We start from the raw sequence: 12,023 nt of genomic DNA, 5'->3' as shown, positions 1-12,023 counted from the left end.
TGTTTGCTAGCGGCGGGATTCTCTGGTCCTGCTGCTGTCAGTGGAATTCCAATTGACGTCACCCCATGCCAGCGTGAATGGCCAGAGAATTCCAGCCATCATGTTTAGGATTTGGGACAGCACAGTGGCACAGTGGTTAGCACTGCTGCCTCACAGCGCCAGGGACCCAGATTCAATTCCAGCTTTGGGTGACTGTGTGGAGTTTGCACATTCTGGGTACTCCGGTTTCCTCCCACAGTCCAAAGACGTGCAGGTGGAGGGATTGGCCGTGCTGAATTTCTCTTTAGTGTCAGGGGGTTAGCAGGGTAAAATACGTGGGGTCACGGGGATAGGGCCAGGGTGGGATTGTTGTCAGTGCAGGCCCTACAGTGCAGAAGGAGGCTTTCGGCCCATCGAGTCTTGGGCCGAATGGCCTCCTTCTGCACTGTAGTGTTTCTAAGATTCTATGATTGATGAAACTAAATTACACAGCACCTTGATAGTTTTGCAAATTAGACTTTATTTCATTACTATTCTTACAAAATTTAGTCAGTCTAGGTTTACAATGTGACAGTATTTGGCAGCCTCTGATATGCAGACGGAGCTAGCAATGTAAAAAAATAAGAATGTCATTCTGGAGAGAGAGTACTATTCACAACACCCGTAGCTTGCTTCTAGCCCTCCGACAACGTGTCCTTTCCATTACAGTTTAGAAAAAAGAGGGAAAGAATAAAGTGCTTGGCGCAGGGTAAGATTTGAACCAAAGTATCCAGGCAGCGTGCACACTGGAAAGCTTTACGCTATAAGTACAAGTCTTGATTTGTTATCAAGCATTAGCAATGGCTCAAGTTTCAGAATGTCGACTCATCATAAAACAGAAACTTGCATCTGTGCAGTGCGTATTAGCTCAATAGCAGAAACTGCCCCAAATTCTGCAGGCAGTCACAATCTCAGCAGTTATGTCCTGTGTACTTTAGTTGGCAGTGAAGAAGCAGCAACTAGCTGTGCTGTAGTGGAAACTGTACCTTAGAATATAGTGCACATCCTGAACTGTCTGCAATTACATATAGGTGGGACTTAGGATTTGTAAGGGTAAACACTGACAAAACGATTGAGCGATCTTTTTAAAGTATTAGTGATAAACACGTCAATTTTAATGGAGCAATGATCAATGTTGTGGATTATTGCAGTGTTGGATATTTCATGTATACCGAGATTGGCTATTTACATATAATTCAAGGTATTTAATTTCAGTATAAACCATCTCTGCGGAACAACCTTCGAAACCTTTTGCAATGTGTCGCAACACATCTGGAAGCTTTCTATTTCAGTTGCACTTGATTTTATTAACCCTCTGTCTGCTGGATTTTCCTTTGAATAATACAAAAATTGTGAAGATAGCTGTTACCATTTCAGCACAGCAGACCCTGGATCAAGTGGTGATGCAGCCTTAATTCTTGCCAGGTCGGGGACAAGTTTAACCATTTTCTTAAGACCGTCGTACCTCTGAGGCAGTGCAAACCCGCCTTACAAGACATTTGGCTTCTTACGGGCAATCGTTGAAAGAATACATACAAATTGTGAGACCAATTGAATCCCTCCTCCATAGAAGACTGAGTCAAACAGTGGAGGGGAGAGGGGAAACAAAGCTCAGAATATAAATGGGAAATAGAAGATGGGAAGAAGCCAGCATATTCTAGAAGGACATGGCGCCACATTTTCGCAAAAAAACTCTCAGCTTTGGACAGTGGCTAACGAAACCGGAATCTTTGGAACATTGAAATGTAAATGAAAGGAGATTAGATGAAGAGTGCGCCCATGTTGTGTGTGATGGAATGTGTAGTCAACTGCGAGCTGTGTGCGTCACGATCATACTTAGTCCAGCTGCTGAGGAATGGGATTTGTTCATTTGTCTCATTTCACAGGTAGTTTACAAAGCATCGGCGCCAACTGGTCCACTGTTTCTAGACCAAGTTCATTACATGAAAGTATTAAAATGATTGCCATGTTCCCTTGTTATTAAAGTACCAGTTTAAATCTTCACATTCACGAGTCTTTCTTCAATATTCCTATCGCTACCTCATTTACGAGATGGGATCTGCCTGTGCACTTATGGGATATCATAAGTGATCAGAAGGGAATCAGCTAAAGCTTTCATTCATTTTGCAGCCAAGGCCAGGCCATTCCACAAAGCGCACAATTAATCTTCCGAGGGAATAATTCACCGAGAAACACCAAGATAAAACAGCCCTAAGCTGAAGAGCAGAGGGTAGGCTTAGTAGAATGTGATAAAGGTGGAATGAAACCAAGTAGCAGAAACCAAGAAACAAAGGAGGTGACCACGTGCCAGTTTCTAATTACTCCCCTAAGCAGAGTAAGGCAAGAATGTGTAGTACAAGGTCCATCATTATAACATACACAATCACTGTAATACATGTTACTCCCCCTAACAGAACCATTGGTTGATAAATGCCTCCCTCGAGGCATGTAGAATCTGTGCTAACTGTACATTTTTTGGAAGCAGAAATCTAATCAAAGATCTGTCTGACTATTTTACAGATTCTGTATCTTCATAGTCAAAATATATCTGGGTCCAGAGAGAAAGAAACAGTTCCTATCTATGTTGTACAGGCAGTATTTGCTTTGATACAGGACAAACACCTACTTCCCAGACTGTATAATGCTTTCAGGCAGGCTTGGTCATTTTTACTTGTACGAGGATTAATCTCCAGCTGTTACTTTCATTCAGTGTAAACTGTTCAAGATCTGACTGAGAATCATTAAAACAGTTGGAAGTCTTTCATCCCAGTCAGATTGGCACACAGGTATCCGGATATGGGAAGACATGTGAAGGTGCTGAGGGCGTGATTCACCTGTCTCCTGGATTCTCCCACCAGCTACCCATCCGTATCTTCAGGTTGTTCAGCGTTCCTCATGCAGTGTTCCTCAGCTTGGATGACAGTCACTGTGGCTGGCCATACATTTTTCAGTTGTCTATGGTGTCTGCGAGCGATAGTCCTCAAGCCTACTTGCTAAATCCACTGGTTCCAATCTTGCTTTCTTCTAAAGGTTGATGGTGCTTGACACTTCAGAGTTTACCCAAGTATTCCTTTGGCAGGCAAAATACAGCAATTGGGTTCACGAGTCCTGTCCCCTTTATGTTGAGCACATCTTTAAGGGACACACTGTTAAATCGGTATTGGAGAACCATGTGTCACCAGTGTGATACCTGCAGATATCTTCTCACCTCTTTACGATGCATTTTTCACAACGAAAATCCTGTTCATTGGCTAAGGTGAGATTTTCCTTTCCCATCTGACCACCCAGGTTCAACAGAAATTTGTACAGTGAGGCAGCCAAAGAGGACACACATCTGCACCCGGCATGTAGAGACTGACATTTCTGTGTTCTTCCATTTTGGCATCTACTTCTTCAATCAGAGTTTTGAGTGAGAGAGAGAGCCCACAGGATATAGTTTCATAACACCTTCCCAACTTTGAATGAGGATTTTGCGGAACATCAGAGAGCTTGGAAACTTTTGTCTGTCTCACCGATTGCTGTAAGAAGGGACGGTCACCTCGTGATGCAGAGAAAGTGCAATGTTCTTGTGCCTCAGAGAAGGTTCTTCGCACACAATCCATCAAAGAGGTGACCATAATGCACCAAGATGAACCATTTCAAATGCTTGTGGTGATGAACTAGCGGGAATTGTCCATTAGAAGATTGGTCCATTGATTAATAATCATTGGTGGTGCTATATTGCACTTGATCGGTGACAGCCATTCAAAAACGACAGATATTCACACTTGACCAATGATGGTGGTGGGGAATGATGGAGGGTGTAGGGTCTTTCTGTACTTCTAATTGGAGGTATAAATGTCAATGCTCTTTCTAACAAACTAGAAATATGTTGAAATGAACGACGATGATTTAGGTTCCTATTATGATTCTTTCAGCCAAGCCGCTTGGAGATACATTCCTGATGAAGGTAGTGCGTATGTCGAAAGAAAAAAAGTTTACTCATTTTTAGTTCCTTTTACTTTCTGGTCATACGTGCCAGCGTGTTTGTATCCCACTACGTAGCCTGTGTTTTGAACCAGGTACTCTCTGCCTGCTTTTCCTCGGCCTTTCCCACTTTGATCAAACCTTTCCTTGTGGGAACCGGTGAACTTTGAGGTGTCTGTTAGCCGTGTCAAAGTGGGGGACAGCACAGTTTTCTGCAGAGAAAGCAGTTAAAGCAATATTACATTTTAAAAAAAGTACTTATGGTGCATAATTTTTAAGAAACCAAATTTAAGCTCTTACAGAATTGTACACGGGTATCATCTTGGCTCAGGGGGCTGTAGTTTCTTACCCAAGTTAATGGTTTATGGATTTAAGTCCCATGCTAAGGAATTGAGCACAACATTTAGGCTGCTATTTAAATGCAGTAGAGTCATAGAGGTTTACAGCATGGAAACACGCCCTTCAGCCCAACTTATCCATGCTACCCAGTTTTTACCATTAAGCTAGTCACAATTGTCCACATTTGGCCCATATTCGTCTATACCAATCTTACCCATGTAACTGTCTAAATGCTTTTTAAAAGACAAAATTGTACCCGCCTCTACTACTACCTCTGGTAGTACTTATGTCTTTCACTGAGGCTCTTTCTGCTCTCTCATGTGGCCCAGGGCACTATTTCGAAGAGATAGGGATGGCTCTCCTTGGTGTCCTGGCCAACATTCATCCCTCAGCCAGCACCACAATTATCTGGTCAGTTAACTCATTGCTGTTTGCAGGAGCTTGCCGAGTGCAAATTGGCCGCTGTATTTCCTATCGGACAATGGTGACTACATTCCATTAGCACTGGATTGGTTTTAAAGTGTTTTGTGCTCTCCGGTGCTACAAATTGGTCTTTCTTCTTTCTGTCTGATGTTCGTAAACAGCCTTTTCGCAAACAAAATGCATCCAGCATTTGGGCTTTGCTAAGCTCAGCTCTCGACATGCTTTAACGGGTGTCTGTATGATATTCCTGAGCGGTGCCTCCAACCAGGCTTTGTGAGATTTACAGAGTAATGTGTTTTTTCTTTATTCATTGGTGGGACATGGGCATCGCTGGCTGGCCAACATTTATTGTCCATCCTTATTTACCCGAGAGCAGTTGTCAACCACGTTACTGTGGCTCTGGAGTCACATGTAGGCCAGACCAGGTAAGGACTTCCTTCCCTAAAGGGCGTTAGTGAACCAGATGGGTTTTTCCAACAATGGTTTCATAGTCATCAGTACATTCTTAATTCCAGATATTCTTTTATTGAATTCAAATTCTACCATCTGCCATGGCGGGATTCAAACCCGGGTCCCCAGAACATTCGCTGAGTTTCTGGATTAATAGTCTAGCGATAATACCACTAGGCCGTCACTTCTCCTTGCAGACAAGAAATTAGTATTTTTGGCAACCTTAGTCTAGACTCTGGAGAACATTAGCCCTGGCAGCAAGCGTGGAGCTGCACTTGTAGAGGCAGCCAATCTAAGAATGCACAAATGCATGATAACGTGCAGAGCTTGAGCTAGAACATTAGCGCCAAGTCCAGTGCTTTTAACCCAAGTGTTCTAAAGCAGAGGTGGATCCCCCTCTGAAAACTAACACCTAACCACTCAAAGAGGAATACCTCCCCCTATAATCTGTTAGAGTGTGAAGTGGTACGCTCTGCTCTTCAGCAACTTCTAGTGGCTAAATCAAAATAACTCCCTGACTCACTCTCTAAAATCAACAAGTAACAATTTATTTATCTAACTAACAGTGACTGGTGAACTAAACTATTAACAAACCAAATAAAACACGATTCTAATGGTATGCTGTTCCAATAAATACGATTCCCACTCATTAACAAAAAAAAATAGAATTTTAGTCACTCTCTAAATTACAACCAGGTTTTGTGTCTTCCGGAATATCCTGGGTCTTCTCTGTTGATTTTTTTTTGGTACCTTTGCTATCTAGATGAGGCTTTGAGCTAAGAGCTGTGACAGGTGCTCTTTGTCTTTTGTCCCACTGCCCTCTTCTTTTATACCTGTGATGACCTATCAATATTTCCCATAATAATTTTGGCAACCTAGGACCAATGCTATCAGATTTAAATTTAGTAGGTTCTTGGTATCTAAGTGCCCAATTCAAATTGATTGGCTGAATTCAAAAAATTCAAAAGCCTGAAAGCCTGTTGCCTTGGTAACACTGCCGTTTGGCCTTTCGATACAAATGTTTCACTTTGGGCACGCTATGTGCTTGCACTTTTAACCATTAAGCATTTTACAATTTTACAAACACCAAATTCTAACATCCTCCTTTTCAATCTACAATTGCTCTACTCAACTTCGCAACATTAAACAACTGGACATGAAAGGCATAGATAGGGTGAACGGTGGGAAGCTTTTTCCCAGGTCGGTGGTGACGTTCACGAGGGGTCATAGGTTCAAGGTGAGGGGGGGGGGGGGGAGGTTTAACACGGATATCAGAAGGACGTATTTTACACAGAGGGTGGTGGGGGCCTGGAATGCGCTGCTGGGCAAGGTGGTGGAAGCGGACACACTCGGAACGTTTAAGACTTATCTAGATAGCCACATGAACGGACTGGGAATGGAGGGATACAAAAGAATGGTCTAGTTTGGACCAGGGAGTGGCGCGGGCTTGGAGGGCCAAAGGGCCTGTTCCTGTGCTGTATTGTTTATTGTTCTTTAAATGAACAGCTTACATTTATTCAGCAACTAAAATGTCCCCAGGAGGCCCCAGAACACTTCGCAGCCATTTAATTACTTTTTGAAGCGCAGTCATTGTTATTATTCAGGCACATGTAGCTGATTTATGCACAGCAAGATCCCACAAACAGCAATGAGTTAAAATGTCCACCCATCTTCAAATATTTTCACTGGAACCATCTGAGCAAGTAGACAGGCTTAACACTTTTTCTGAAAGATGTTCTGACAGTGCAGCACTCATTTAGTACTGCACTGGAGAGGCAACCTGGATTACAGGCTCAAGCAGTGATAGTGGTTATGTTCCTGAAGTAGTAATCCAGAAGTTTAGTAAGTGAGAGATCAATAGTTCAATTTTCACCATGGCATTTGCATTTGTTTTTTTAAAATCTGAAATCAGTATAAGTGACCGGTGTTGTAAGAACTCAATGGGGTGAATTTTACCATCCCGCCTGCCACAGGGATAGGAGCGGATGAGGGGACAGACCATGGAAAGGTCCGTTGACCTCAGGTAGGATCTTCTAATTTCGGGGCGAACAAGGCCAGAAAACCCCACCCCATGGGTTCACCAAAGCCTTTAGGGAAGGAAACCTGTCATCCTTACCCAGTCTGGCGTATATGTGACTTCATCCCACACCAAAGTAGTTGATTGTCATTTGTCCTCTCAAGTGATCTAACAAATCACTCAGTTGTATCAAACTGCCTATGGAGATCGGTCCACCACCTTCTCGGGGCTACCAGAGATGGGCAATAAATGGTGGAATAATGGGGGAACAAAATTCGAACAGGGACAATTTCTTTTATGAAAACTACATTCTGTTGAGATGAAACCTCATTGTCATTTTTGCTGGCCCTGAAAATCTTGGCATTTTAATACATTCAACCAAAATAAAAGCTGTGAAATCCTGTCATCACATATTGACCATCGCTTATGGATCAGCCATGATTTTATTGAATGGCAGAAACAGGCATGAGGGGTCGAATGGCCTTCTGCTCCTATGTTGCACGTGAACATGACCTGCTATTTAAATTAAATAGCAAGTCATGTTGGGTGGCACGATGGCACAGTGGCTAGCACTGCTGCCTCATAGCGCCAGGGTTCAATTCCGGCCCCGGGTCACTGTCTGTGTGGAGTTTGCACATTCTCCCTGTGACTCCGTGGGTATCCTCCAGGTGCTCCGGTTTCTTCCCACACTCCAAAGATGTGCAGGTTAGGCTGATTGGCTATGCTAAATTAAGCGTAGTGTCAAAGGGAGGGTAAATAAAGCCTAGTGTCAAAGCAGCGTAAATATGAGGGGTTGTGGGGATAGGGCCTGGGTGGGTACAGACCCAATGAGCAGAATGGCCTCCTTCTGCACTGTGGGGATGCTATGATTCTATAAAATAACTTTGGTGGGATGATTTTCTGCTAACCATCCTATGTATAAGGGAGCACAGTAAGAAGTTTAACAACACCAGGTTAAAGTCCAACAGGTTTATTTGGTAGCAAAAGCCACACAAGCAATAGTGTCACACTATTTCACATAAATATTTCTGCTTTTTTCCTCCTGAGTCTTTATCATGCGATCCTAGAATCAGAATTTATGTCACACTATTTGTAACTCCCACAGTTGCGTGGACCTGCAGAGTTTCACTGGCTGTCTTGTCTGGAGACAATACACATCTTTTTAGCCTGTCTTGATGCTCTCTCCACTCCCATTGTTTTGTTTCTTAAAGACTGGATTAGTTGTAAGTATTCGCATTCCAACCATTATTCATGTAAATTGAGTCTGTGTCTTATAAGTTCTGTTTGTGAACAGAATTCCCACTCACCTGAAGAAGGGGCTCAGAGCCTCGAAAGCTTGTGTGGCTTTTGCTACCAAATAAACCTGTTGGACTTTAACCTGGTGTTATTAAACTTCTTACTGTGTTTACCCCAGTCCAACGCCGGCATCTCCACATCATAAGGGAGCACAGACAGTTACATATCAAACTGCTGGGTTACTCCCCTCGTAGGGGGCACAGGCTGTGGTGTAGCACTGTAGATGGTTAAGTCATGTAACTGTGAATATACAAAGAAGCCCATGACGTACTGTTATGCCTGAAACGACAGGTGACATTCCTTCAATTAACTTGTGAATCTCCTGGATTGCTTCTTCCTTGATCTTCCCTTTAAACCTCTTCTGTGCAAGCTCGTCAAGAGCATCCTTAAACTGGTCAAAGGTGATAGTCCTATAAGATTTTGCCCTGGAACACAAATTAGTAGATGTTAGAAAGACAATGTTCATTTTTAAACCGGTTCCTGTGATTTTTCAATGTGCGCTGGCTATGTGCAATCTCTTATAAAAATTCACGCCATGGTCTCTCAGTAATCCCTCGATATATAGAATAAATCCCTGCATTTTATAGCACCATCACCCTCCCCCCAAATATCCCAAAGCACTTTACAGCCAAGTAAGTACTTCTGAATTGTAGTTGCTGTTGCCATTATGTAGGGAAATGTGACAGCCACTTTGCACACAGCAAGATCCCATGGACAGCAATGAGATAATAACAAGATTGAAGTGATTTTGGTTAAGGGATGAGTACACGGTCTGGAGTGAGTTACATGCAGCGATAGGCGGAGGAGTCAGCAGACAAGCTCACCAGAAAAAAAGCAGCCTACCCTGTGTTTTGAGTTGACAAGGCCAAGTTAATTCCAATTTTGGTAGAATCTCCTCCCTCCCTTAAACTGAGAAGAAAGTGTTAGTCTTCTACAATGCTTTCAATGTGAGCGCTTTGATGAAATGCTTTAATCTTTTGTGGTCTCAGGTTTTATTTCAGTATATATTCCAGCGATTAGCAGTCACTGTGTACTGGAAATGTTGTATATTCCAGCGATTAGTAGTCACTGTGCATTGGAAATGTATATTCCAGGAATTAGCAGTCCCTGTGTATTGGAAATGTTGTATATTCCAGGGATTAGCAGTCCCTGTGTCTTGGGAATGTTATATGTTCCAGGGATTAGCAGTCCCTGTGTATTGGAGTTCATAGAATCCCTACAGTGCACTGTCAGGAGGTTGTGATTACAGCATGACATGGTCTCACAGTCATTGTCCATGATATATGTGGAGATAGAAATTCAACGCTCTCATCCAATTATCCCCGCCATCTAACCCTATTTTATCTGATTACTAACACTTGATCTCAACTCCACCTGTACAAAACCAGGAAATATAATGTTACACAATATTAGTGCAAAATGCAAACATTTGTCTTCTTTGAATTTTCTAACAGCTTGCATTTACACAGTGTCCTTCGTTACTTGGGGACTTCCAGGGATTCCCCAGTTTCTCAGCTACCTCCTAGGTACCATGGCCAATTCCCTCAACCTGCACATCTTTGGACACTAATTGGCAATTTAGCATGGCCAACCTGCACATGTTTGGACTGTGGGAGGAAACCAGATTACCCAGAGGAAACTCACGCAGACACGGGGAGAACATGTAAACTCCACCCAGACAGTGGCCCAAAGCCGAATCGAACCCAGGTCCCTGGCACTGTGAGGCAGCAGAGCTAACCACCGTGCTGCCAGCCTTCCAAAATCTCCCCCTCCCCACGTAGCAGAAGTTCTGGGCCATGGTGTTCGTAGAATAAAACTTATTTTATTGTAGGACAGAGCAACTGGCAAAATATTTTTGTTTTAGGTGGTTAAGGGCCTTATGAATGCAATCCTCTTTTCATTCTTTCCAAGCGCATGCAATGAGTCAAAATACGAGCGATTCATAACCAAAGATGCTGATCTGTTTTCACATGGTGTCTTTGGACCAATGTGAATAGAATCAGGATGAAACAAATATGCGTTTAGGTATGATCACTTAGAAATGAGATCAATCAGATCTGTTTGAAAGTAAAGCATGAAACAAAACCTCAAATCATGATTATTTTCGCCATAGAAAGTCAGCGAGCTTTCGGTTTGGAAGGCAGGCAGCAAGGTGGTTAGCACTGCTGCCTCATGGTGCCAGGGACCTGGGTTCGTTTCGGCAAAAGTTCTCTGACTGTCTTCTGTTATAGGTTAATAATGGCACTTTACCCTCCAGCCATCAGCTATTGAAGTTAATGGAAATATACTCAGAAAGCATTGCTCTGGAAAAAGCAATTCATCAGACACTGGCTGGCTTCAGAAAGACTCTGTTTACTGCTGATGTGCTAATGCCCCTTTCAGAATCTTGGCTCCATGTAGAAGAACGTACATGTGTTCTAAACAAAGCAATATTTGAATTCCTCCAGTGCAACAGCTGATTTAGGTACAGTAATAAGCCAGCAGAATTTCTTTATTGGACTGTAGGCTCTGTGAAATCTCTCAGAAGCATCTAAGGAAGCATTCTGTCATAAAGACCCGTCAATATGAACCTTGGATGACACCTCGGTCCCAGAAATGGGGAGCATGACAATGACCCTCTTCTCGGCACGGTAGCACAGTGGTTAGCACTGCTGCTTCACAGCTCCAGGGACCTGGGTTCGATTCCAGGCTTGGGTCACTGTCTGTGTGGAGTTTGCACATTCTCCTCATGTCTGCGTGGGTTTCCTCCAGGTGCTCTGGTTTCCTCCCACAGTCCAAAGATGTGCGGGTTAGGTTGATTGGCCATGCTAAAATTGCCCCTTAGTGCCCTGAGATGTGTAGGTTAGAGGGATTAGTGGGTAAAATATGTAGGGATAAGGGGGTAGGGCCTGGGTGGGATTGTGGTCGGTGCAGACTCAATGGGCCGAATGGCCTCTTTCTGTACTGTATGGTTTCTATGGAATTCTATGGAATTCTATTTCTATGGAATTCTCCTTTTGCCGTTATGTGTTAATGTTCAAGTAGGTGTAGGCATTTGGTTCACCTACCCTATCAAACTTACATGGACAGGTGGCATAAGCTTGGTTTATATTCCCTGGAATGTGGAAGATTGAGTTGTGATCTAATTGAGGTGTTTAAAATAATAAAGGCTTTAGATAGGGTAAATATGAAGAAGCATTCTTCCAGTGGAGGGGGGAGGGGGGGGTGCCAGAAATCCAGAACAAAAGCAACATAATCTTCAAATTTGAACCAAACCATTTTGGAGTGGAGTTCAGGGAACACTTCTGCACATAAAGGGTAGTGGAAATCTGGCACTCTCTCCCCTAAAATGTTGCGGATGTGGGACATGTGGAACTTTTGCGGAAAGACTTTTGTTAGTTGAGGGAATGAGGATATGAAGCCAAGGCAGCTAAATGGGGCTGAATTACAGATCAGCCATGATTTAACTGAATGGTGGGAGGGGCTGAGTGACCCTTCCACCATTCAGAATGACTGTTCCTAATGTTCTGAGCTG

General features: G+C 43.2%; 1 protein-coding gene across 4 annotated transcripts in view; it reads right to left on the bottom strand.

Moving 5' to 3' along the window:
- Positions 1-489: 489 nt before the first annotated feature.
- Positions 490-12,023, bottom strand: part of tppp (tubulin polymerization promoting protein) — a 39,003-nt gene continuing 27,469 nt past the window's right edge. For all 4 annotated transcript variants that reach the window (XM_078198229.1, XM_078198237.1, XM_078198247.1 and 1 more), the window contains 2 exons: positions 8,781-8,934; positions 490-4,196 (listed from right to left, as the gene is read on the bottom strand). In XM_078198229.1, coding sequence (XP_078054355.1) covers positions 3,996-4,196; positions 8,781-8,934 — 355 coding nt within the window. In that variant the 3' untranslated portion in view covers positions 490-3,995. The remainder of the gene's footprint in view (positions 4,197-8,780; positions 8,935-12,023) is intronic.

The sequence above is a fragment of the Mustelus asterias genome, chromosome 2, assembly GCF_964213995.1.
Source record: "Mustelus asterias chromosome 2, sMusAst1.hap1.1, whole genome shotgun sequence".
NCBI lineage: Eukaryota > Metazoa > Chordata > Chondrichthyes > Carcharhiniformes > Triakidae > Mustelus > Mustelus asterias.
The sequence above is the reverse complement of the archived record's forward strand: the minus strand, read 5'-3'. Positions and strand labels throughout refer to the sequence as shown.